This window comes from Melozone crissalis, unplaced genomic scaffold, assembly GCF_028551555.1.
Source record: "Melozone crissalis strain CALT ecotype California unplaced genomic scaffold, PUWL_Pcris_2 ptg000061l_1, whole genome shotgun sequence".
In the NCBI taxonomy this organism is placed as follows: Eukaryota; Metazoa; Chordata; class Aves; order Passeriformes; family Passerellidae; genus Melozone; species Melozone crissalis.
Window position 1 is genome coordinate 2,726,034 of NW_026535839.1, and position 27,609 is coordinate 2,753,642.

At 46.6% G+C, this 27,609-nt stretch overlaps 1 protein-coding gene across 1 annotated transcript in view; it reads left to right on the top strand.

Annotated features, from left to right (window-relative positions):
* The window catches only part of NSG2 (neuronal vesicle trafficking associated 2), a 31,233-nt gene extending 24,068 nt beyond the window's left edge, over positions 1-7,165 (top strand). The window contains exons 4-5 of the mRNA XM_054287941.1: positions 3,255-3,365; positions 5,397-7,165. Coding sequence (XP_054143916.1) covers positions 3,255-3,365; positions 5,397-5,588 — 303 coding nt within the window. The 3' untranslated portion in view covers positions 5,589-7,165. The remainder of the gene's footprint in view (positions 1-3,254; positions 3,366-5,396) is intronic.
* The last annotated feature ends 20,444 nt before the right edge of the window (positions 7,166-27,609 follow it).

A 27,609-nucleotide genomic window follows, 5' to 3' on the forward strand; every position in this document is an offset into this window, starting at 1 on the left:
TAGGTTGGATATTGACAAGAAATTCTTCTTTTTGAGGGTGGGCAGGCCCTGGCACAGGGTGCCCAGAGAAGCTGTGGCTGCCCCTGGATCCCTGGCAGTGCCCAAGGCTGGGATGGACATTGGGCTGGCAGTGGAAGGGTCCCTGCCCATGGAATGAGCTGATCTTTGAGGTCCCTTCCAAGCCAAGCCATTCCATGATGATATACTATATGAATAAGGATTAAAACTGTAAAAACCTTGCAATGGAAAAAAGCTGTTAAATAAATGCCCTGCTGTTTGGATGTGCCATTGTTCTCTGGCTGCCTTTTAAATAAGGTTTTGTACTGGAGTGAGAGAGGGAAAAAAGGAATTTTTGATGAAAAAGGAGATCCTGGGCAGCTGATAAATCAAAGAGAGCAGGGAGGATGCATCCATGGGCTGCATGAAAGCCAGGTTAGCTGGAACACCACTGCAATTAGGCATCCTCTGCCTGGCACAAAACCTGCTGGCACCTGATCTCCTGCTGCCTGATGAGGATGGAGCCTTTTATTCATCTGTGCTTGTGTGAAAATGCAAAAAATGTTCTTTATCTGTGGGAAAAGGGAGAAACACCCCAAGTGTGCTGCTGTTGAGGGGAGCTTGATCCTTCATGGATGTTAAGGGCCTCTCCCACATTTTTTGGAGGATGAGGGGAATGTTTTGGTGTGGTGATGATGTTCTCTGTTCCCTCTTAAGGGAACCTTTGGGAATCATGTGAGATTTTGAGGAGAGGGCAGGCAAATCCCCGCCTTCTTTCACCCACTCGAGCAGTCACGTGTGACAGATTCATGCCTGCAGCACTTCTAGGTTTTATCTGCTCACTAAATTTTATTTCCCCTCTGTGAGTGTTTATATTGCTTAGAGACTGCCAAGGTTCGTGTTAATCATAAAAAAAAAAGTGGAGGTTTATTAGGTATTGCAGCTCTGTGATTCTTTGGTGTTTGAATGTTAATGAAGTTTTGTATGCTCTGGAATAGTTGGAGAGCTGGATCTTAGCTCTGGCATGCCAGGAATATCTGGGGGTGGATTTCTCTTCCCTTTCCTTTGGGTTTTAACATCTTACATGACATTTCATCTGGAGCAATTTTCCACCATTTATCAGCAGGTGTAATATTGTCACAGCAACTCTGTGAGTGCAGGAAAGGCAGGAGGGTGAAAATGGGCTCAGTTGCAGCCTGCAGGGCCATGATCAACTGGGTGTCAGCACTTGGCCAGAACAGAGGGGAATTTGTTATTTTTAGGGACTCAGTGGGAGGACAAGAGGAAAGAACCCCTCAAATTGCAGTTCTAATGGTTATTTCCATAGGCTGTGCGTGCACGTGGGATTTAGCAGAAGAGCCATGAAGAAACATTAATTCTCACTGCAGACAGCTCAGTTCTTTCTGCTTCTGGAGGCTGAGTTTCAAGCAACATTTCTTTTCTCATTGTACATTTAATTTGGGGCACAGTAGCCAGACTGGAGAGCTGAGCATTTCTTATTTCTAAACTGCTAGCCAGGGCTGCCCCTCAGCATTGGCTTTGGTAGAACAAGATGAACATCTTGCTCTAGTGCCTTCAAATTAACCTCAAAGGACATTTGTGCCATTGTCATTGTGGCTGAGTACCTACACTGGAATTAGAGGGAATTCCAGGCCCATCAGGCTCCCCTTTAAATGGGGAGGAGGTGGTGGATCTGTGTTCTACAGGGGAAATGTTCCTCCACACTGACCTGCCAGCAGGATTGTGGTGGCTCTTCATGGGGAGGGATCTGTTCTTCCCAGGTCTCCTGTTGGAAAAAGTAGAGTAGATTTAATTCAGGAAATCTCTCTTTTTTTACCATACCAAAGGGAATTAATTTTATTTTCATGTGTAATACACCTTCTTTTGGGGACACAAATAATGTCAAATTCCATTTGCATCTGCCTTGAATCCAGCTGAGCCTTTCTCACCATGAAAAGGGACAAAGGGACAGATTCCCCCGGGCTGGGAACCCAAGGGCTGCCATGAAGCTGCTCTGAAATATTTCTGTCCACCTCTCTGAGGGAGCTCTGAGAGGAGGAGAATCCCAAATTTTCTTGGTTGGATTGGTGCAATTCATACAACTGCACCCCTTTAGTACCAGATCCCTCTGCAGCCCTCCAGGAATCCCTAACACAGTTCTCCTAGCTCCAGCATTAAATTCTGCTCCCTTTGTTGCTGCCTTTGGCTTAACTGACCCATTTTGCAGCAGATGAGGCCCCAAGGAGAGGTTAATCCAAGCAGGAACATTAAAAGGCAGCTCTGGGCTTCAGTGAGCTCTTTGTCCTTGGCAAAGCCTCTTAGCCCCAGTCTCACCTTTTTACCTTTTATTCTAAAATATTCTGATTTAACAATGAATTCAGGAATCTCTCCTGCTTGATAAGTCTCCACAGCTCTCTCTTGCCTGGGTTTTGGATGTGATGGGTTTTTGTGGAATTATGGGACCAAGAAAGCTCTGGGAAAGGGGAGGATGGGAGTGTTTGACAGCTCCCTGCTCAGTCCCTGAGGAACAGACAGCTGAACAAAAATCAGTGATCAGGACATGGAGTAGGGATGGAAAACTTGCTGTTGGATGAACTATTTAGGAGGGACCTGGAGAGAAGGGAGCTCCAGCAAAGGAACAGACAGGGTGACCTGCTGGGCACTGAGGAGAGGGGGAATATTTGAACCCCCAAGAGGGAATTGTGTCTTGTACCTCCAGCCCCAGCACCTGCTCTTGGGCATGCTGTGGGGTTTTGTCAGTAGTCAGGATATTTTCCTTGTACAGAGGAGGATCCCTTTGTCCTGCAGGGCACAATTTATCCTGGAGGAGTTTCCCAGGAGGCACAAAGGGATGTGAGCTGCAAAGACCTCATTGCTCCTCCCTGCTCACTGCTCTGCTCCCAGGAAAGAGGGATCTGCCCACAGGGCACTTCATCCACCACATCAGACCTGGAATGGGAATTCTGGCTGCTGCAGGGTCCTGCTGGGTCAGAGAGCACCAAATACTACAGCAAAATCTATGCATTGGCAATGGGTTAAACACAGGAATGTTGAAAGTCTGTGGGGGGGATGGGAATGATGTGGGAATCCAGGATATTGGATCCAGCATTCAGTCAATTACCATGCTTAGTTAAGTACTGCACGGTGGAGTGAAGGCTGCAGTCTGTTAGAATGTCTGTTCCTATAAGTCATTTAATTATGAGGCTGCTCATATGCCATTTTAACATATGTACAGTAACATTATCCCTCTTTTCTAGGTCACCATCCTCATAAGCCTGGCTCTTGCATTCCTTGCCTGCATAGTGTTCCTTGTGGTGTACAAAGCCTTCACTTACGACCACAGTTGCCCAGATGGATTTGTTTATAAGGTAAGGAACTTCAGAAGGATGGATTGCCTGAGCTAATGACAGGCTCTAATTGCCTGCATGGTTACAGCCCAGGCTGCTTTTTTTTTTTTTGTATTTTGACCAGGCCAAACAGAACATTTGGCAGGAATGTGTTGAAATGGAAAAAGTGTTCTGGGAAATGTGGACATGCATCTGCCCCCATCAGCTACTGTTACAGTGTAATTGTTGGGATTAGCATTTGGTGAACACTACAGACAGATGTTCAGCAACAATCCCTCATATTTGTGAATGGATTTATTGCAGCTGAGATCCTGCATTTGCTTCCCACACTCCCCAGTAACTGATGCTTGCTGGCATACATTGTAATGCGAAGCAAACTGCTGCAGTGCTGACACTCTGTCCTCTGTCAAAGAAATCCAGATTTGCCCAAGTAGTTCACTTCTAGGTGCTCTTGAGCCTTTATCAAGAGCAAACCCATGTAACAATTGCTAAAACCCAGTGATTTTGTACTGAATATTCACAGACTGTTTGCCTGGTCTGCTGAGATAAAAAAATACATTTTGCACTGACTTCTCACTGTGAATAAACTCATAAATTCACAGGAGTCTTGACCACACTGGGGATAATATGTGAGCTGGAAAATCAAGTAAGAAGTTGGTGTATTAATCATTGTGAATTATTCTCTTAGGTTATATAAAAAGGGAGAATGGGGATTGTTCAGACTGGAAAAGAAAAGGCTTTGGGGTTACCTAATTGTGGCCTCCAGAACCTGAAGGAGCTACAAGAAAGATGGAGAGGGACTCTTTACAAGGGGGGGGACAAGGGGGAATGGCTTCAAAATGACAGAGAAGGTTTAGTTGGATACTGGGAAGAAATCCTTTTCTGTGAGGGTGGCAGGCCCTGGCACAGGGTACCCAGAGCAGCTGTGGCTGCCCCTGGATCCCTGGCACTGCCCAAGGCCAGGCTGGACAGGGCTTGGAGCCTGGGACAGTGGGAGGTGTCCCTGCCATGGCAGAGGCTTGGAATGAAATGAGCTTTGAGTTCCCTTCATATTTCAGAATTTCAGAATCAAATCCAAACCTGAACCTGTGAAAAGAGCTGCCCCATTGGGCTGTGATTCCTGCCATCCCCAGCCAGGTGCTCACCCCACAGCTCAGGGTGACCCTCCCTAACAGAGCAGCACAAAGCAGCTTTTGCTGCCTCTGCCTGTCTGGGGATGAATTCTGGCCTGGGACCCGCAGGTGAGCAGAGCTGCCCAGCCCAGTCTGCCCAGTTCGGTCCCTCCCTCATTCCCAGCCCGGATCTCTGAGATTGCTGCCATCTGTTACCAATAGCAACAGTTCTGGAATGCCAGGCCCAGCAGGTGCTCTGCAGGGCACTGCAGCAGTGTGGGTGCAAACAGGACCCTGAGAGCATCCCTGGTGCCATCCCTGGTGCCATCCCTGGTGCCATCAGTGGTGTGATCCAGTGCCATCAGTGGTGCCGTCCCTGGTGCCATCCCTGGTGCCATCAGTGGTGCCATCACTTGTTGCAGAATGAGGCCTCTGTCGGGGATGAGCCATTTGTGGGTCAGGGGAGACTCGGACACTCAATATGAGTGATAATTAAGTTCTGTTTATTGCAGAGAGCATCAGACACCTATACAGCAAATAATAAGCTTATGAATATTCTGTAAGCCAAGCGATCTATTGGTTAAACTATACCATCAACTCTTCCTCATTCCTTTGGGCCTACATTCTCTATTTCCCACGTCTCTCTGTCCACTTGTTATCACACCCAGCTAGGCCCAAGGACACGCTATCTTGCAGGTGCAGGACTTGGAATTAGCCACGGCCTTGTACTTTTCCAGTCTCTAGTCAGCTAAATTCCCAACAATCACTGGTGCCCTGAGAGCATCACTGGTGCCATCACCAGTACCATCACAGGTGCCATCCCTGGTGCCATCACCTCATCACCGGTGCCATCACTGGTGCCATCACCTCATCACCAGTACCATCCCTGGTGCCATCCCCGGTGCCATCCCCGTGTTTCTCTCTCTGCTCTCCCCCCCAGCACAAGCGCTGCATCCCCGCCTCGCTGGACGCCTACTACTCGGCGCAGGACTCCAACTCGCGGGGCCGGTTCTACACCGTCATCAGCCACTACAGCATGGCCAAGCAGACCAGCTCCCGGGCCGTGTCCCCCTGGCTGCCCTCGGGCTCCGCCAGCCACGACAACAAGGCTGCCAAGACAGAGGGGCACTAAAGGCGACGAGCTGGAGCGGGAGGGCGGGGGGACAACACCTGAGCGGGGTGTTGGAGGGATCCGAGCCAGGGCAGGAGCAGCTTCGTGGGTATTTTTCTTTTTTTGTGCGTTGTTCTCGTTGATTTGTAACCGAGTCGAGCTCTTGTACAAAGGCATGTTTGATGTTGACTGTACCTTAACGATGTAAAAATATTTTTAAATCATTGCTTAACTATTTGTTAGAAAAATAAATTAAAAAACAAAAAAAGCAAGTTAGGTAAACAGCCAGAGAGGATAAAAGCAGCAAAGAGAATGCCACCAAGTTTTGTCAGAGGCTCCACATGCAGTGAAGGAAGAGCTGGAATCCTTTCAGGAGGGGTAGAGAGAACCTGGTACAAAGACATTGTGGTGCTGTTTGATTTGCCAAAGGGGAGATATTTTGCTGTCAGATTGAATCCAGTGTCAGTGTTCATTCACTGCTAGAGAAATACAGGCATCCCTTCCTTCCCCAGACATGCTCACGTGCAAACACAAACCCTGCACAGTGCCCCAAAGAAATCTAGAAAGTTCCTGGTGTTCCTAATGAGCCACCAGAGTGCTGCTGGTCCTGGCCAGGCTCTGAGGCTCAAATCCAGGCTGCTGATGGAGATGGAGCAGGATGGGAGCAGGCAGAGGCTGCTGAAGTGAAATCTTGAATGAACTTTTGAGCACAGGACTCAGGAGTTCAGGACTCTGCTTCTGGCATTGATTCCCTGCATGAGCTTTGGCAATTTCCATGAGGCTTCATCCTTGGGGACCTCTCTCCTGAGGGTCACCACAACTCAAAGAAATGCCATTGTGATCAGAAGAGCATCTCAAAAGTTCTGATAGTATTGAACCTCTAATTTTCAGCCCCTGATTTTCCCATGAAATGGGATGCTCCTGCTTCCCTCCTTCAGCTTCAGCTCCTTCAGCATTTCCCATCATTCCAGGTCACTAGAGAGAGGTAAAAATCAAATCTCTGTTTGCAAACCCAGAGCAGACCCCAAATTTAATCCAGTCCTGACCAGAGTAACACATCCTCTCCCCACAAATGGCACTTGAGATCAGTGCAGGCTGGTGGGATTTAAAAACCCCCAAGGATTCTCTTTTCCCAGAGCTGCAAGAGCAGAGTGCACAGGCAGGGCGAGGCTCACCTTGTCTCAGCTGCTTTTTCAGATTTTTGGCTGGGCTGGGATGGAAATTAGGAACTGACCCCTTCTTCCCTCGCATTGGGCAGTTGTGTCCTCCATGTCAGAGCCCCTGGGCAGTGTGTGAGGGCAGAACTCCTCAGTCCTGCAGGCATCATGATAAAAAACTGTATAGTGTAGCTAAAACTGTAGTGCCAAACGCCATTGTCTGACTCCCTCTCCTCCCTTCCCTTTCCACCTGTAAATTCATTTCTCACTCAAAATGTACAAACCACCCCCTCCACCCACAACCCCAACTCCAGCAAAACCACCGAACAGTTTATAATTTTGTGGTGTATTTTTTGTCAGTAGGTAGCAGAGACTGAAGTATTTTTTGGTGTAATTCTTGAACTTTTCTGACGGGATTAAAATAAAGTTCGATGTGACTGAGAGTGGCTCCCGTGGGTTTCCTTGCAGGTGGTGTGTGGGATTTGTGTGGCACAGGCTGCACCTTGCACCAGCCCCAAGGTGACTCTGGATTTAGGAGGCATTTCCAGAGATTCCCATTTTCCCATTTTAATGCCTGGATTTTATTCCCTATATTCTCACCCATTTCCAATAGGAAAATCGTAATTAAATTTCAGCTCATCTACTGCTTTACAGTGTAGCTCCATTCCATTTTAATGGGAATTCCTTCCCATTTTAAAACCAATGGATTCCAGGAGCTTTTCCTGGCAGCAATGTCCCCCTTTCCATCTTTTCCTGCTGCAGGCATTCCTTGGAATGGGGGGTTAAAGGAAATCCAGCTGGCAACCCAAGGGCCACAGCTGAACTTTGGGAAAGTTGAGCTCTGTACCCAAACTCCACAGCTTGATTTGTAACAAACCCACAGCTGTATTCATCTCACACGCTTCAGCAAGCAGATTGTGTTGCCTCAAATCCTTGGGCTCTTTGAAATGGAATGATAGCCTGGCATTAAATTGACTCATTCCCTAAAGGCTAAAGAACATTTTGTAAAACCTTCGGATAGCTTTCCTTCAAAAAAAAAAAAAAAAAAAAAAGTGTATTCAGAGTTGTGAAATTGAGCTACCACAGGAGAGAAACCACTCTGGTGTTAGAGGTCAGCACCGAGGACTTGTGAAATATATTGAAAGGATCCAGTGCTGTGCAGGATTGAGTCAGGGGATAATTTAACCATGCAATTCTATTGCCAGTCTCCCAGTAATGCTCTGTGTGTTTACTTGAATCAGAAAAACCCAGGAATCAAATCACTTGAATTAAAAGGGTGCTAGCTATTACTAGATAAGTGAGTCAGTGGGGATAACCATTCCTATTTAATAAGGGAAAGATCAAAATCTGTGTAGAGCAGAATAAATAAAAACAACCAAGAAGGAATCAGGGGGAAAGTAAAAGAAACCAAACCCCTGCTGCAAGTGCCACCACTGTGAATATTGTTATTCCAGCTCCTGTGCAAGCTGCAGTTCAGCTTCCAAGATTCAGCCACGTATTTTAATCACAGGAACAGCGAGAAAATTGGAATTGTAGTGCATCATCTTATTATTTCAGTCTTTAAAAGCCTCCTTCAAGGCTGATAGTGAGTTTTCAGCTCTGATTAAGGAGCGTGTTGGTGACAGCCCGGGCTCATCAGGGCTGTGGGCTCTCTGAGCAGCCTTGAGGGGCTCTGGAGAGCAATGTTCTCCTGAGCTGTGCCTGAGGGAGGGCTCAGCCTCAGCCTGGCTGATCTGAGGAATGAGACCCTGTGATGATGTTCACTGGGGTCTGAGGATGAGGGAAGAGACGAGGACCTGACTCCATGTTTCAGAAGGCTTGATTTATTATTTTATGAAATATATTATATTAAAACTATACTAAAAGAATAGAAGAAAGGATTTCATCAGAAGGCTAGCTAAGAATAGAAAAAGAAAGAATGATTGCAAAGGTTTGTGGCTTGGACAGAGAGTCTGAGCCAGCTGACTGTGATTGGCCATTAATTAGGAACAACCACATGAGACCAATCACAGATGCACCTGTTGCATTCCACAGCAGCAGATAACCATTGTTTACATTTGGTTCCTGAGGCTTCTCAGCTTCTCAGGAGGAAAAACCCGAAGGAAAGGATTTTTCATAAAAAGTGTCTGTGACAAGAGCCCTCCCTGTGCCTCTCTGTGCTGGCCAAGTCCACCAGCCCCAGCTTCCCACCCTGTACCTGCCCCTGCTGCAGCAGGGATCTCTTTGGGTGATTTCCTCCCTTATGGCAGAGTTTGAACTCTCCCCAAAATTCCCCTGGCCTGGGAGAGCTGTCAGTGCTGCAGGGTGGGTGCTGGGCTGTGTCTGCCCCCTGGAGCAGGGGGAAGGCTGCAAGGAGAACTGGCAGCACAGGGCTGAGCTCAGCTGGCAGGACGGGGCGCCCTGGGCAGGCAGAAATCCTGGGAACAGCTGGCAGGCTGGAAAATAACTCCAAAGGCGTGGTGGTGGCGTGGTGGGAACGCAGCTGAGCCCAGAAAGAGAAGGGAAGGGAGAAACTGCTGGAGTTGAGGAAGATGGAGAGCAAGAGAAAAGGAGATTGGCATCAGGCAAGGCGTGGAAGCAGAGCTGCTTTAGTGCTGCAACCCCATGACCCTGAGCCTCTGCATCCTCCTCCCTGCTGGAAAAGCCTCTCCAGACATCTGCAGTGCCCTGAGGGGAATGGCTGACTCCAGTCCTCCTGCAAAACCAGGGCAAAGAGGGAAAGAGGAGCCCCCAGGGCTGGCAGGGCACAGTGGCACAAACAGCTGAGCTGGAGGTGACTTTGTGCTCTGGGCTCCAGAGACAGCTCAAGGCGCTGCCTGAGATCAGAGAAGGAGCAGGCCCTGTCCCTTTGCATGTGATTTTTTATTCCCTTTATCCTCCCCCGTGCTTGCCAGCTGTTTCTGGTTTGTAATAATACCTCCAGTGATAAGTGTAAGGGTCGTGCACTGAGCTGTCTACAATCACATTTTATACGATTAGTCAGGGGTTTTAAAGCACCCTAATTATTACAGTCAGACCGGATTAAGCCATTCCTCTAATAGATTTTCAGTTCCTGTAAAATAGGCCAGGGAAAATGACTTACTGGAGGAGATGGGGGAAGGAAAGGCTCTTTGCTTCCATCCCTTTGGCCTTTGGTTTTTTAAAATGCCAGCAGTGGCAGGGGCTCTGCAGGGATCCCACTGGGGGCACTGGGGCAGGGCTGGGTCTCTGGCACTCAGTTCTCCTTCTCACCTGCACTGCTGCCCTTTGAGAGGCAAAAAAAAAAAAAAAAAAAAAAATCCTTTTGATTTAAAATGATAAAATGATTTTTTCACTGGGGAGGTGGATGACAAGCATTTGAGAGGCTGTGGGTTGCTTCCTCACAGGAAATAATCCCTGGGAAGCCCAGGAGGGTGGGAAGTGCAGCCCCACTGTGGCTGAGCTGCTGTTGCTGGGGAAGGCTGGGCAGGATTAGGGCAGGATTTGTCCTGCAGCAGGCAGATGGTGACGGGGGAAAAACAAAGAGACAGGACATGGAAAATCCTCTTAGCAACAGGGCACACAGTTCATCCTGGCACAGCCAGTGCCCTGCCCTGCCTCAGTGGGATGGCCTTGTCCCAGTCCCAGTCCCAATCCCAGTCCCAGTCCCAATCCCAATCCCAGTCCCAATCCCAGTCCCAGTCCCAATCCCAGTCCCAATCCCAATCCCAATCCCAATCCCAGTCCCAGTCCCAATCCCATCTTCCCCATGGACTGAGCTCTCTTGCGCACCAGACCAGCCAGTCCTGCCTGCTGCCAAATGCTGTATTTACATTTCCAAACTAAAATCTGTTTCTAATACATTTTTATGGGGAGTTGTGACCCTTTATATTTATTGTTAATGAGCTTTCATCTCTGTAATAGCCTTTCATCCCAAAGGATCCTGAAGAGTAATTGTAATAACCTGGCATAGAAAATATACACAGAAATCAATTTGCCCAGCACTGAAATGTGGCCACGGCTGGTGGGGCTGGCAGGGAGGGCCCAGCAGAGCCCTGAGCTGCTGCTGCTGCCACCCAGGTGACAGGGACAGGTCCTGACAGCCTGGCTCTGCTTTTATAGCAGAATTACTGGGTGAATTATGGAGTTTTGGCTCACTGGAAAAACAGGTTCTGCCTACCATCAATAAAACAAAAAAAGGAATTGTTGCCGTGGGGAGGAAGAAGATTTCTCCTGCTAAAAATAGGATTTTTGTGGTAGAGCCAAAAAATCTTTGGGAATTTACAAGTATAAATGCTGAGGAAAAAAATAAAAGATGAAGGGAATTTTGAAATGATAGTGGTAGCAATGAACGTACCTAAATAGTGAGAAAAAATGCACCTTTTTTTCAGATATGTTTTCATAAATTCATATATGAAGGGAAAGCTGAACCTGGCTTTTCCCAAAAACATTTGAAGCACCAACATTCCTAACACTTTTCCCTCTTTACTTCAGCAAATTCCAGCTGCCTCACCCAGCCAGAGGTGTAAATGAATGTCCTGGGTTGACTATATGATGTATTTATTTAAATTAAAAAAATAAATATATTTATTTTATGAATAAAAAGATTTTATTTTTATTTAATTTAATTTCATTTTCTATTATTTTCTTTTATATTCTATTATTCTATTTATTTTATTTTCTTTAATTTTAATTTTTTATTCTATTTTATTTTATATTATTTTCTTTAATATATAATATAATATAATATAACATAATATTATATTATATTATATTATATTATATTATATTATATTATATTATATTATCGTATTTAATTTATTTTATTTTAAATTTAATTTAATTTAATTTTCTATTCTATTCTCTTATTTTATTTTTTATTATTTTATTTTATTTTATTTTATTTTATTTTATTTTATACCATATAAAACCATCACATAGCCAACCCAGGGCACTGAGCCAGGTGCCCGCAGCTGCTGCTGGTGACTGAGCCTGGGGGTGCCAGGGCTGTCGCTGCCCTTCTGCCCTGGGGTGGATCCTTGGGGACCCTTGAGCAGCGATTTGGGGACAAGGACTCAATCACAGCCTGCACTGGCAGGGCCCAAAGGCTCTGGGCAGGTTTCAGGTGGCACAAAGCAGATTTTTAGTGCCTGGAGTGAAGAATATTGCTTTACAGATTCCTTTTCCCCATCTCCTCCTCGGCCTGGAGGTCTGGAGGAGCCCAGCAGGGGCAGAGAGGCAGGTCTGGGGTTTTGCAGAGGAAAAGGCTCTGCCAGCACCGGAGGGGCTCCAGCTCAGCTGAGTCAGGCTCGGTTCATTGAGCTGCTGCAGCCACCTCACGTTTAAAGATGCAGCATTCCCTCCCTGCTCCATCCCATCCCTTGGGAAGGGATTTTTCTGGTGGATTTGATCAATCGGCACAATCAAATCACTGAGACCTTCAGATGAGTAATTAATACGTTGAAGTCTTTGGCTGGTACAAATTGCATTAATCTGTGCCACCCCTCCCTGCAGCCCACCCCACGATCTGCCCCCTTGGCCTGAAATGGAGACAGAAAGGTAAAAAGGGTCAATCTGTGAGTGAGACACCAGCAACGCTGCTGACCCCACAGAATCTGCTGGATGGCCCTTGGGGACAGGTTTGCTGGCTCCCCTGGAATTAGAGACATTTAAATGATGTTGTACTCATTTTTGCTGGCTTTTTCCCCCTTTTACTCCTTTTATTCCTCTGAAAGGCAGGGAGGGGTCCCTGGGGACAGTGAGTGCACTGAAGTGCCACCAGCCCGAGCTTTGGTGCCTATTTAAAATCAAACAGCGCCAATAAACCCTCCAAACGCGCCAAGGCTTTCATCTGGCTGTGCCGAGGGTAATTTCAGCGCTCGCAGGAGGGAGGATCTCGCTGTAATCACTTGAGCAGGGACTACACAAGACAAGCTAATTACCTTCGGGGAGAGCATTTCACAGGCTGTAACTGGGCAGGGGGTGGCAGGGGGGAGCTGGTGCGGGGATGCTGCTGCCCCCGCATCCCTGATTGCCCGGGATGCTGCTGCCCCTGCATCCCTGATTGCCCGGGATGCTCCCTGTGCTGGGAATTGCCTGCTCGGAGAATAAACCCGATTTTGGGAAAGCAGCCTCGGGTCACAACTCCAGGTTAAAGGGAAAGTTTGGGGCTCGATGCCGGAGGGATTGTGGCTCCCAGGGGCTGAAGGAGCCTGGGAAGGGTTGGTTGGGAGCAGGAGCAGGAGCAGGAGAGGGTGTCTGGCGCAGCCCCTGCACCCACAGCACCCTGCCTGCAGGGCATGGAAAATTTCATTTTCAATTCTATTTCTCTGGGCTGTTTGAAGACCACTCACTTCAGCTTGCACTGGAAAGAAGAGCACTGGAATTGAGATTAAATTCTCCATCTGTTTTGGTTTGTTTTCTTTCCCTTCCTTATCTTTCCAGTTGATTTTCCTTCCCTGCTGCTGCACGGTTCCACTTGCCCTGACAGAAATAATTTCTACCTTGTTCTGTAGGTCTGCTCTTCCTCCTCTCCTGGGATCAGGATTTAAAAACATCCCGAGGAATAGAAGGCAAAGAGCCCCTTTTGGTCCCAATCCTAATTCCTTTAGACACAGGGGGATGAGAAATCACAAACTCTGTGTCCGCCCCAGACCCATTCCCTCTGGGCTGGGTGCCCTGAGCAGGGATTTCCTAAACCAGGCACAGCCTCACTTTTCCTTTCCCTGCTGAAAACCAGGCCCAGCCTGCTGAAAGCTCTCACCTGACACTGGATTTTCTTCATTTTGGCTGAACTTTTTAATATTTGTGAGACACAGAATGACCATTTCCATCCCCATTTAACCCCACGCCACCAGATGCACCCCTTTAGTTCTGGGCTGCTCACAGCAGGAAGCTGAAGGAGAGGCATCCCTTCCTTTTCCTTTTCCTTTTCCTTTTCCTTTTCCTTTTCCTTTTCCTTTTCCTTTTTCTTTTCCTTTCTCTTTCATCCCAGGATCTCATCCACCTGGACTAGGAATGCCATAAAAACAAGGTTTGGCTCCAGAATTGAAAAAAAAAGGAAAAAAAATCCCATTTAACCCCCATAATTTCACACTGGCTGGCAAGAGGAGAGAGAAGTTTAGGGGAGCTTTTGTCCTACTCTAAGACAGAGAGGCAGCTCTTGGATGTTTTGAGATCAGCAGAAAATCCTCCATTGACTGAAGCCCCCCAGATCTCCTCCTGCCTGATTTTCAGGTATAGAATTATTATTTTTAAGTAATTCCAGGTGTTTCAAATGCTTCTCTTTTGCTTCTGCCTGATGCTGAGAAACCTTGCTGCAGGCTTCGGTGGCAAACTGCACAAAGGATTTATTTTTAGTTTTACAAAACATTTTTCAGGTTTGTTTTTGGTGCCACACACAATGCCTGTGATGAAGCAGAGTGGCTGAAGGAAATTTTCAGCTCCTTGTAAGAGTCAGGGTGATTTACTCCCAACTTCCCTGCTAATGAATTCTGTGCTCACCCCAAACACAACGAGCCAGGTTTTTTACTCATTCCTGTATCCCCCTTCAACATTGGCTTGCTAAATCCCCTTGTAGCTCTCTGTGTATCCTAGCAATGCTGAGGACCAGGTGAATTCACATTAACAGAGGCACAGGCCCTCTGGTTTTTAATAATTCACACCATTGATTTTTCCCCCCTGTCTGTATTCCTGCAGTCACCTGCAGCTTTTGCAAATTACAATGTAAACCCAAACTGGGCTGCACTCAGATCTATTTTCCTAATACAGCCCCATCATTTCTGCCCTCCAAGGTCCCTTTATGCCACCCATAACTCTCTTTAATAGTTTTGTCCATTTTCTGCAATCTTCCTGCTCGAGAGCAGAGGAAACTGAAAGGAAATGATTTAACTTGGAGAGGTTTACAATAAAGAGCAATTATTCCTCCTGTTCATTAAAGTCTTTTTATTCTCTGCTCTCAGCACCTGCATTTTGTGGAAATACCAACACAAGGTAGCAGAGCAAACACGTTGATCCCATATTAATTTCATTAATGCTCAAGGTTAAACCTCTGGCATTCCAGAGGGAAAAAGCTGAAAGGATTTCTGATGAAATGACACATTTCCTCTGACCTTGCTCTGTTTGCTGCAGTCTCCAAGTGAGTTGAGAAAATTCCAAGTTTATGGAATTGTATGGGATCTCTCCCTCCTCTTTGCCACGGCAAACCAGGATGTGCAGTCCCAGCACTTTGGGAAATTCTGCAGGAAAACCTCCCACACCTTTTTTTTTTTTTTTTTTTTTTCCCTCCTTTTTTAGAACAGCTCATTTTTATTTTTTTTTTTTAAAGTCTGAAAGTTCCCAGCGATTCCACAGCGGGAGGAGGCGGTGGAAGGGGGTACAGAGCCGGGGGAGGAGCTGGGGATGGAGGATGTTTCTCTGACACTTCCCTTTTCACATCACCCTTCTCCCTTTTCTCCCAGTGCTGGAAAGTTTAGCGCTTCCACCCACTCCCAGAGGGGGGTTAGGAAAAAGAGAGACTTTTTTGGGTTTTTTGGGGGTTTTTTGAGAGTTTTTTTTTTTGTGGTTTCTTTTGTTCCAGCCTGTTCTGCCTTGTGTGAGCCCTGATAAATATCAGGATGAGCTCCAGGAGATTTAAAAAGCATTTGTGCTTCTCTTCAATGGGGGATGCCCCAGACATCCTCTGGTCCCTCCCATTTAACCCCATTGATGGAGAGGGATGGGCAGGAACATCCTGGGCTTGGACTGGGGTGGGAGATCCTTCCTGGGACATCAGGGATGGGGATCCAACCCTCCCTGGGCAGTGCCAGGGCCTGAGCCCCCTTTCCCTGGGGAAATTCCTGCTGTGCCCACCCTGAGCCTGCCCTGAGCCCCCTTTCCCTGGGGAAATTCCTGCTGTGCCCACCCTGAGCCTGCCCTGGCCCAGCCTCAGGCCGTTCCCTCCTTGTCAGGAAAATTAATCCACAAACACCAGAGGCTGATGTCCAAAAAGGAGACAGAAGAATCCTTTTACTTTATTCCAATAAATGGAGAGTAATCCCATGGGGCATTGCCCTGGGATCTCTCAAAGTTTTGGAGGACTCAGCTTCCTTTTTATCCCAATTCCCAGCCACATTTCCCTTCTCTCTTTCCCCATTTCTGAGCTACCTGAGAGGTTCAGACTTCCCAAAATGCCCTGATCCCAAAGATTCCCCTCTAATGTACAACCCTCCCTTTAATTCTTGAATTAAATTGAATTCTTGAATTCTTTAATTTTAATTCTTATGCAATTTCGGCGTTTTTCTTCCCCATTGTTCCTTTCATCTCTCAATGTCTAATTTCGTTTATCAGCAACCCTAAAGTTTATTTGTAAAAGCAAATATCAACACCCCACAGAAAAGGGGACCCCAGATCCAACAATTCTTGCAGGGAAGCAGCCCCAGAGGGCTCTGCCTGCCCCGAGGTGAGGAACAGATCACAGAACCATTACAGACCCAGCAAACCAAAAGGGCTTTGCATTCTGCCAAGGCTAATTCAGCCCTGCTGCATTAAAATAAATAGGGAAAGAACAGAAATAAAGAGGCCCAAAGTCTCTCACACAGCAGCTCTGAGCTATTGCTTTTTTCTACCATCTGAAATCTTATTAACCTGCAAGTTGTCGAGGGGTTTTTAATTATTTTTTCACTGCACTTTTTTTTTTTTCCTCTCCATTTCTTGGTTTGTACCACAGCCAAACGACTCTGGGGTGAATGAATTCCAAGCTTTTGAAGTAGTTTGTAAATGCAGCAGAAAATAGTTGTAAACTTAATTGAAAAAGGCAAGAAGAAAGCACCGTGTGCCTTTTTGAAAAGCATTGTTCCCCGGCAAGATCAAATGGACATTCAGCTCATTTTGCATGAAGGAATTAAAAAGAGGAAAGCAGAAACCTCCTGGTCTTTGTTCTGCTGGCCCAGGTGAGGGGCAGACTCTGCTTTTTGGGGCAGAAATGCCTCCTGTCCCCTCTTCTGTCACCATTTCCCCTCTTCCCACCAGCTTATTTTACCTTATTTTACTTTAGGAAGTGTAAAATAACCCAGAGAATTTGCTGCTTGCAGCTCAGTGCTGCACAAAAACAACTTTTGGGTCACCAAGACCCCCTTGAGCAGCCAGCAGCTGTTTAGGAGAAATTTTGCAGTGATGTTATCACAGAAATGTCAGGTAGCAGAAGCTTTAAAATTAATGTTTTAGAGGAGTTAAAGGTCATTTTCAAAGATCCCCAGCAGCTACAGACCCAAGCCATGAATCTAGACCCAGATTTCACCTTCTCTCAGTTCTAAATTAACTTTTTCTAAGGACTAATGCCTCTATTTTCCAGCTCAAGTGCTTCCAGGAAAACCAGAGTCACAGAAAATTGCAGAAAAACTCAGGAGGAGATACACAGAAGAGTCTTGTCATGTCAGAGCAGCACTGAAAAGAACATTTTTTGTTGTTGTTACTAAGAACTCCTTAGATTTGAAATAAGAAAAAAATGGAGCAGGGACAGGGAGGAGTAATTTTGGTTCTTCCCCATCACTGAGCTGGGATCTTGAGTCCAGAGAGGCTTCAAAATTCAGGGCAGGAGGGAGAAAACTTGGGAAGGGAGAAGGAAACATGGAAGGGTTTTCACCCTGAACTCACAGTGGAAAGGGCTGAGGAGCTCCTGGATCCTGGGATTTCCCAGGAAATTGAGGGGAAATGCTCTCAGATTTAAGGTCCCTTCCAAGCCCAGCCATGCCCTGACTCTGTGATTAACCAGCAATGCCCTCCCAGCACTGTGGGAGCTGAATTTGGCCAATTTTCCCTGGGCTGCTCTCACTGCTGGCTCTACCTGAGCCAGAAAAACGAGTCCTTCTCTTCCATCACTCATCCCAGCTCCTCTTTTTTGGCCAATTCCTCTTTTGGCCACAAAAATCCTTCCCCAGACGCCCTCAGAGCCTCCTGATGCCCTCAGGGGCTCCCTGAGATGTGAGAAATGGCCCTGAGGGTGTGGGAGTTGTTAAAATTAGAGGGCTTTGGGATTATTGACAAAGAAGGAAGTTTAGGTTGAGGAGGTTTCATGTTTTTAATTATTTCATTGATCTTTTGAAGGCACACAGATCATTGGGAATTCAGGGCTTCCCTCCTGCCAGAGCATCCTCAGCACCTGCAGCCAAATGGGGGAAATGGATTTGTGGAGAATTTCAAATTTGATTTGAAAATTTTCAAAGCTCGATAGAAGGCTCACAAATACAAACACATACCATGTAAACCTTCTATTGAGCTTTAAAAATTCCCTACAAATCCATTTCCCACAGCCATATATTTTATAATTTGTGGTTTGGTTTTTTTTTTTTTTTCCTGATGCTGATCAAATCTATTTTTCCTGTTGGGGTTGCCTTTGGCAACATCAGCATTTTACGTCCCAAAAATGGGAGGTGGAAGAAGGGCCAGTTGGCTGGAGAACAGCTGGGTGAGCTTAAAAATAAAAGCAAAAGCAGAAATTTTGGCTTTCCAGAGATGCCATTCTGCACAGGACTTGCGTGATGCAAGATGGAACAGGCAGAGCATTTTTAATCTGATAAATAATCTCATGTCCCAGATTCCTCCTGCAGAATGAAAATGAGTAAGACTTTTAGGATTCTTTCTAAATCAACATCTTCTGCTTTTCTAAGCCTCCCATCACTGAACTGTCTGGATGCCAAAATAAATAATACTCCTTTCTCCAGAGCATCTTCATAAGACTTCAAACATTTGCAGAAATAAAGAAAATAAACCTGGTTATTGTCTGGGTAATCATTTGTTTATGGATGGAGACAAGTCTGCTCATTTTTCTTGCTCTCTGGTGATTAGATTATGATAAAATGTGACATTTAGTGATAAATTTGATATGGTTGGTTACATACAGTTTAAAAAAGGGACTATCCAATTACTCTTCCCTGTGCTGGTGGAAGGCTTTGGCCACCTGTGCAGGAGATTGCCACAGCTCTGGAGCAAACAGCAGCCCCTTCTCCAAGCAGCTGTGACAAATGCAGAGCTCACAGATGCTCCCTGGCCCATGGATATCAGTTTTGGGGTCTCCCTTCTCATATTCCAGCAAAATCCAGAGCCCAAGCCAGAGCTGGAATGAGAGCTCTGCTCTGACTGGGCAGGGATGAGTGTGGGCACAGCCAGGACAGAGCTGGGAGGGTCAGAGGGAGCCAGTTCATACTAATGAGAACATTAGCTGGGAATAACCCACCCAAAGCATCCCTTGGAAAGTGATCCCTAATGGATCCCAAAGAAAAAATTCCCAAAGAGATCCCTAAAGGATCCCAAAGGAAAATTCCCACAGAGATCCCTAATGGATCCCAAAGAAAAATCCCCCTTTCTTAGGGCAGAGCTGAAGTTTTTGCATTTTAACCCAATTTGAACCCAAAGCAAGGACAAAGCTGCAGTGAGAATTGTGATTCTGTGATTCTGTGAATTCTGTGTGATTCTGTGATTCTGTGATTCTGTGAATTCTGTGAATTCTGTGATTCTGTGAATTCTCTGTGATTCTGTGATTCTGTGAATTCTGTGATTCTGTGAATTCTGTGTGATTCTGTGATTCTGTGAATTCTGTGATTCTGTGAATTCTCTGTGATTCTGTGATTCTGTGATTCTGTGTGTGATTCTGTGTGTGATTCTGTGATTCTGTGAATTCTGTAATTCTGTGATTCTGTGTGATTCTCTCTGAGCCACAAGGGATCAGCTTCTCAGCTGTGCAAGGACAAGAACAAACCCCCAGAAAAGGAAAGGAAACACCCTGGACATCACTTTCTGCTTTACAACAGTATTTGCCCTCTGGAAAAAGAGACATCCATGGCCAGGCCACCCTCCAAACCATCTGGCACTGCTCTTTTCTGTTGCTGGCTCCTCCTTATTTCCCAATTGCTCTGGTTTATTGAGAAAAATCCTCTGTACACCAGGATTCTCCTGCCATGAACATGAATTTTAGGATGCAGCAGCCTCTTGGCAGGAGCAGGAGGCATCTGGGCCAGGCAAGGAGTTCAACCATGCAAACAAAGTGATTTGGATTATTTTCAATGAGGAAAGAAACCAGCAAAGCCCCTGAGGGTGCAGGGCACAGGACAGGCTCAAAAGATGGCATGTAATTAAATTCTTGGCTGAGAGGAACATTTTCCTTGTCCTTCCCTGCTCCTTTCCCCAGGGCAAAGAGTAGATGGGAGTTTGTCTGTCCTGTGTAGAGCTTCAGAGTTCTGGATCAGCTCCTCATACTTTGTTTGCTGTGTTTTGGTGTCCAGGAGGATCAGGTTGGTGTTGGAGGGAAGGTCCCTGCTGCTGGCTGTGTCCCTGTGTCCTTCTGTCCCAGTGTCCCTGTGTCCTTGCCTGCCTTAGCCTGAGAGCTGCAGGATGCTGCAGGAGGGCAGGATGGCCTTGGCTCCCCTGCTGCTCCACCACCTGCATCCTCCAGCATCATCAAGAGCCCTCCTTCCACAAGGCACTGCCCACTCACCTTGTGCTGCTGACCTGAGCTCTGCCAGACCCCAAAATGAGCCCTGTCATCTCCCAAAAAATGACCCCTGTCAGCTTCCAAAACCAGCCCTGCCACCTCCCAAAACGAGGGAAAATTTAAAACTAAAAAATTCTTTTAAGAGGGCAGGAAGACGTCTGTTCATGCCAGCACGGGGGGCTTCCCTGAAGGCTTCATTCCTCCTCAGGAAGAATTTCTTTCATGGAAAAGGGTTGGCAGGGGCTGCCCAGGGAGGTTTGGGGTGCCCATCCCTGGGGGTGCCCAGGTGTGACCGCGTTCTCAGGGGTCTGAGGATGAGAGAAGGGATGAGGATCTGACTCCATGTTTCAGAAGGCTTGATTTATTATTTTATGATATATACTATATTAAAACTATACTAAAAGAATAGAAGAAAGGATTTCATCAGAAGGCCAGCTAAGAATAGAAAAAGAATGATAAAGACTTGTGACTGACCAAGACAGTCTGAGCCAGCTGACTGTGATTGGCCATTAATTAAAAACAACCACATGAGACCAATCACAGATCCACTGTTGCGTTCCACAGCAGCAGTTAATCAATGTTTACATTTTGTTCCTGAGGCCTCTCAGCTTCTAAGGAACAAAAATCCTAAGGAAAGGATTTTTCAGAAAATATCATGGCTGCACTCAAGGAAGGGCTGAGGACAAGGTGGAGATGAACACAGAGCCTTGGAGCTCTTTTCCAACCTCACTGATGCTGGGATTCTGTGCTTTGAGCAGTGGAAGGGGTCAGCAGGCTCTCCTCTCTGGCAGGTGCCAATAAAACACCTGACAAAGCTGCCTGGGAGCTGAGTTCTGCTGAGCTTTGGGAATGAAACCTCTCTGGGGAATGAAGCCTCTCCTGATGTTCACATCCCGTCCCTTCACGTGTTTAACCTGGAATCACAGAGGCAGCAACACCCAGCATTTGATGCCTTGGAGTCTCTTACAAGTGCAAACAGAAAAAAAGAGAGACTTTGCAAAGATCGATAAAGGAAAAAGAGGGGAAAAAAAAGAAGAAAAAGCCCCTGTGAGTCCCTGAGGAAGTGGAACGTGAAGGACCAGGCTCCTGCCACAGCACAAAGCTCTGATTAAACTGTGATTCCAGACTGAGCCCGGCTCTGGCACAGCCAGGACAGCAATTCCTGCCCCAGGAAATCCCAGGGCAGGCACTCAGAGGTGCTCAGGAAGGATTTTCCCACTCTGAGAGGAGAGAGAACCTGGCAGGAGCTCTGCTGCCACCAGGGATGGGAGCCAGAGATCCCTCAAACAGCCCCAAAGAGGGAAAAGCAATTACAAAGTGTGAAAGTGCTAATAGAGAACCAGCCAGCATTCAATGGCTCTTCCCAGAGATCTTTGAGGATCTCTCCTATCCACATTTCTCAGAATTTATTCTATTTGTTTCATTATTCCCATTAATTCTGGATTCAGTGCCAGCCTTGGCTCCATGGGGGATTTCCAATGTTTTGACTCCTCACATCATCAACCTGCCCTGAAAATGAGAGAAATTCTTTGCCAAATATTTTGGTTTTATTTAGTAGCGGCCAGAAATAAAAAAATAGAGGGAGGAATTGGGACACTTTCCTTGCTCTTGTGGCTTTAAGGTTCTTTGGAAAATCAGTTATCAAGAGGTGGCTTTTTTGGGGGAGATTCAACTGATATCACAATGTTCAATTAAGCTCATTGAAAGGAGATTAAGAGACAATTTAATCCCAGTTTGTGAGTACCTACACAGGGAGAACATTTGATACAAGAGCATCCTTTAACAAGCAAAGCCATTGAGTTACCAGCTGAATTTAGCAAAATTAAATTAGAAATAATTTTTTTTTTTTTTTTTTTTAACTAGGGCACTTTACCATTGTAACAAGTGATTAAGACAGTCAGGAAATCCTGATTTAGGTCAGGATGAGGTGAGTGCTGTGCTGCGTTCCCAGAGCTGCTCAGGGTCAGGGTTGGGAAGTGCTGGGACATGGAATCCCAGAGTGGTTTGGGTGGGGAGGGACCCCAAATATCCCCCCTTGGGCAGGGACACCTTCCACTGTCCCAGGGTGTCCCTTGGAAAGGTGGGACTGAATCCTGAATCCAGGCTCACCCTGAGGAGCCTGGGGGAGCTGGTGGGAGGTTTGATGTGCATCACACAGAACCTGAATTGTTCTGTCAGAGGGATAACACTCTCCAGCCCTGTCAATTCAAGGATTATCCTGACCAGAAACACTGACTGCAAGGAAATTAAAAAGAAAGTGCAAGAGTCTTTCAGCCAAGGTCTGAAATCCTAACCAGATTCCCATCCTGAGCTGTAAAAACAGGAGATTCCTTTTCTAAACCACTGGGAGCCATAAATCTCCCAGAAGGGAACTTATTACCCCCTAATTTACATCTTATCTGCAGTCCACTGCCTTCCCTCTCCCAGCTTTGGCACTGAGGTGCAGCAGTGATGTAAACATCAATATTTTAATGTCAAAGAAGAATACAGAATGAAATTGAATTCCAGTAAGTATAAAGGCAATACAGCAATGGCTCTCCTATTGAATCCTCTGCAGATTCCAGATAATGGATTATTCAGAAACCTCCAGCTCATAAAAAGGTGCCCTTTATTCCTGGAATTGGATGCAGTTCTCCCTTAAACTGTGATTATTTTCTGATTCCGTTTCTGAGTGGATTTTGACACAGTGGTACAATTTCCTTATCTCTCTCTTAAAAGTTGCTGCACTGGGCTGTGCAAATGAAAACAGCAGCATTTTCCATGTGGATTTTCCCCCATCTGTGTGATGTTTATTAAAAAGAATCAATCCGAGGGACACTTCCAGCACAGCAGAATGGGAAATGCAGCTGCTCCCTGCAGGTGCTCCCAGCTGATAAATGAACCCCAATGCTTGGTCACACACAGCAAGAGGCTTTAACATGCAGGAGAATCATCTGGAACTCCAAATACCAGGCTGGGAACACACAGGAGAGATGAGGAATGCCTGGAATAGGTGCAAACTGATCCCAGCTCAGACAGAAACCATCCCTTGGCTGCTCCAGCGCCTCTAAAATCCAGTGTGCACACAAACCTCCTCCTGCCTGGGGATGGAAAGCACCAGCCCAGGGGGTTTGGGGCTGTCATGTGGTGTCCAACATGAGGAACTCTCAGTTTGGGTCTCCCTTGGGAATCTTGGTGCAATTCAGAAATGCCATGCAGAAATCCCCTGCTGCTGTCTAGAAGGGAAAATTTACCTCTCACAGATCTAGAAGTTCCCTAACCACCCAACAGTCCCCCAAATTTATGGTTAGGTTTTGTTTCTAGGGCATTTTTTTAGATATAAAATAAGGATCCACATTGATTTCTCACTTAACAGCACAGAAAAATCACCCAAAGGGTTTTAATTTGTTTTTTAAAAGGAGATTTTAAAACCTCTGCTGCCTGCAGTGCAGCCCATTATTCTTGGAGCATAATCCTACATTAAAAGGGAAGTGACTGGATGCTCTCACAGGCTTTTCCCCTCCCTTGGCTTTTATGATCTTTGCCCACTGATGTTCAGAGTGGCTTTGGACACGCTGGACTTTGAGGGCTCCATTTCCATTTGGGAAATGCTCACTAATTTAGCAGGGTATTAATGGCTTAATTAATATTGCAGCCCTTTGATGGGCTCAGATGTGAGACCCTCCAGAAGAAGGGGTTGTAAAGCAGATAAAAACATCAGCAGATAAAACATCAGTTATTCCTTCCTAATGAACTCCCAGCCCTGAGCAATGGGCTTGGGCTGCCTTGGTGCCTCCAAGGCTGAGATGCTCTGGCATCCTGGTGACCTGTCAGTGCTCCTTGGAGGGGAAAGCACAGCCAGGGCGAGCTTGGTGTGGAATGAGCTCCTGTTTAATAACAGAGTTCACCAGAAGCTGCTCACTTTGCAGGAGATAATTGACCCTAGCACAGCTCCGTGCCTCTGCCTTTGATTTGGGCCACACAACTGAATTTGTGGGCAATTACAGAGGGAGCATGAAGACATAATTGAAGGTTAGGAAGGGGTGGACACAAAAGGAGCAGCTCTGGAATTAAAGAGCCCTGATTGACTCCGGCTGTGGGGACACAAACAAATCTCAGCTCTGAGGGGTTCAGAGGAGAGCTCTGGGGTTACCTGAGCAGGTACCCCAGCTCTCAGAGACCTCAGGGCAGCACAGACACAGCATTCACATCTCACTAAGTGCATGAGAGAACCATTTTTGGGGTGACTCAGTGTTCCTTGAGAATTCCTGAGCCCACAGCTGCCTGGAACCACAGCTGGCACTGCAGGAGGGTGAGCCGCCATTTAATGGCATTGCTGCCACCTCCCACAGGGAGCCAGGTCTATTCTGACTCTGACAGTGGTTTGTTTTTGTTTTTTGTAGTATTGAATTTGTATTTTTAATTTTCCTAATAAAAACTGGTTTTCCTATTCTGCAGGAGGGCTGAGCCACCATTTAATGGCATTGCTGCCACCACCCTGACCCACAGGGTGCCAGGGCCTGTTCTGACTCTATCTGGGTTATTTTGTATTACTGCATTTTTATTTTACTTTTATTTTTTCCCTAATAAAGAACTGTTATTCCTGCTCCCATATTTTTGCCTGAGAGCCCCTTTATTTCAAAATTATAACAATTCAGAGGGAGGGTGTTTACATCTCCATTTCAAGCGGGGCTCCTGCCTTCCTTAGCAGACACCTTCTGTTTAATCCAAGACAGCAATGCACCACCCAAAGGAGGAAAACCCTCTGCAAAAGCAGCAGTGTGTCAAAAGTGAATTATGGAAATGGCCGTGAACAGCCACAGCAGTTCCACAGAAACATTTGGGAACAAGAACACAGCAGACAGCAATGGCAATAACAATGCCCAGAATTGTTTCCACCAATATCTGTTTTTAAAAGAGAGCCATTTTAGCTCTCTCTTTGCATCTGCAAATGGGAGTTGAATTGATGATAAATACAACCAGAGCAATGAAAAGATTTTGCATTACATTCTATTATCTGCCCTCTCCCTGCCTGGAAGTGGCGGGGAGATATTCCTTACACCTGAACTGCAGATGATCCTGGCCCAGTGAAGCGTGGCTTGTACAGAGAAACCAGGAGGCTGGGGAGGGACTAAACCTCTCAGGTCACTGAGTGATTACCAGCAAGGTTGTACTTGGATCTGTGTAGGTTAATATTTCACTGGAATGCAATTTCCCTGCTGGGATCTCGGTGCACTTGGCGAACATTAATGCTGAGAGGCACAGGGGTGGTGGGGAATTGCCAGGGATGAGCTCTGCTGATGTTCCAGGGGCAGAGAGGGGCTCAGGGGCCTGGTGAGGGCAGCACTGGGATCAGAGAGGGTGAACATGACAGGAGAGAGGGTGGGCATGATATCAGAGATGGGGGACTTGATATCAGTGAGTGTGGATGTGATATCAGACAGGGACATGATATCAGAGAGGGGAAATCTCCCCAGGCCGAACTGTTGATGCCTCAGGATTTTAGCTTCTGTATTTTCCATCTATTTGTAATCCTGTGATTCTTTAGGGTATAACTAGTGAAATAGTTAAGGAAATAGTCAATATCAAATATAGTTAATATGAAATAGTTGTTGATGGAGTTTACATACACAGTGTGAGCTGCTGCTTTCCCATTTTGGGCAGACACAATTCCTCTCCAGGCCTGGCAATCAAGGACTCCTCACTGCCTCAGGCTTCCCAACCCTTCCCTGGGAGCTGTGAGTGGTGGAGCAGCCCCTCCATCCCCTCACCCTCTCAGTGAAATGGGAACTCACTGCTCTGGGTATGGGGAGCTCAGTGCCTCTGGCTCTGCTCAGGAAATTCCATTCCTGTTTCTCCTGCCCCTTCATCACAGAAATCCCTGCAAGCCCAGTGCCCTCACCCTGGCCTTTCCCACTGGCATTTACAGCCTGAGGCTCCCCTGCTCACCCTCCACCCTCTCCTGAGGTTCTCATAAACCCACGAGTGTGTTTGAAAGCCCAAATCCCAACCAGGCACAAAACCAGCTGAGATTGGGCTCATATTTAGGCAGGGAACCTCACTATCAGCATCAATGTTTGCCTCCTCCAGAGCTCTGCTCCTCCACCTGCGCGTTTGGGTTGGATGAGGAGCCCTCACTCAGAGCAGAGCCATTTGCTGCTCTCTCTCAGCAATTCAATTTTGCCCAATGTTATGGGGAACAGCCTGCCTTGAGAAGTGAGTCAGGGCATTACTTTACTTTTACCAGTCTGCTTTAAACAAATATTAGAGAGCAGTGCTCCCCTGGGCCCCGTTACAGCAAACAGCAATTTTCAAGCAAGCTCCAGAGCAGATTGCTGCTGAGATGCTCCTGTGCTTGTAGGATGGCTGTTATGCACTTATGGCACTTGTGAGAGGGGTGATGCTGGGGAAAATCTCACTGGCCTGACCCAGGAATCGCAGAGTGCCAAGCTAATAAACTCTGCACCTCCTCAGAGCGTGCAGGGACTGCGTGTGCTCCACACAATCTCATTTTTCATTTCCTTCCAGAGTGCAGAGCTAGGCTCCTGTACAGATCCCTCTGCACAGTGGCAGGACTCGGGGTGTTTGCTGTCCCTTCCTGTCACACAGCTGTCCCCTGAGCCCCGTGTCCCTGTGGGAATGGCACAGATATATTTTATGAAAAATCCTTTCATTAGCATCGTTTCTCCTCAGAAGCTGAGAAGCTTCAGCTTCTCCATGTTCTGCTGCTTTGGAATGTGATCTGTAGAATTGTTTACCCAGCATGTGAAATTGTTTTTGCTTGATGACCAACGACAGCCACCTGTGTTGAGGCTGTGAGCAGTCACAAGATTTTATTATCATTCCTTTCTATTCCTTTCTAGCCTTCTGATGAAATCCCTTCTTTTATTCTTTAAGTGTAGTTTTAATATATAATTTTCTTTTAATATAATATATATCATAAAATAATAAATCAGCCTTCTGAAACATGGAATCAACATTCTCATCTCTTCCCTTGTCCTGGGACCCCTGTGACCAGCCCCACATGGGACAGCCTGAGGAGCAGCAGCATGCCCTGCTCTGAGCAGCATTTCTGCATTTCTCAATCCTTTTCCCCCAGATTTCCTTCCCTCCCTTTCAGTCCCCTCCTGCCTTTTCAGCCTCTCTGCCCTGCTGGGTTCATGCCCTGGAAATTGTGATGACTTTCATCCAAGTCAAGCACTTCCACACCCTTTTCCCATCTCACATCCCCAGAACATTTTCCTGCACTGGGTCTGTCTGTCCTGTTCAATGGGTTCTGCTGGGACAGACTCCCTGGAGGGGCTCCAAAAGGGGAAATTCTCCCTCAAAACTCAGTTCAGGCAGGGAAATCCCATTCCTGCAGATCAGTTCCTCCCTGTAGCAATGGGCAGCTGTTTATTTGACTTCCAAAGCTGCAGCTGAGCTCTCCTACATCAAGGATCTCCCCAGCAGAGCTCAAAGGAAAAAGGGTTAAAAAGCGACT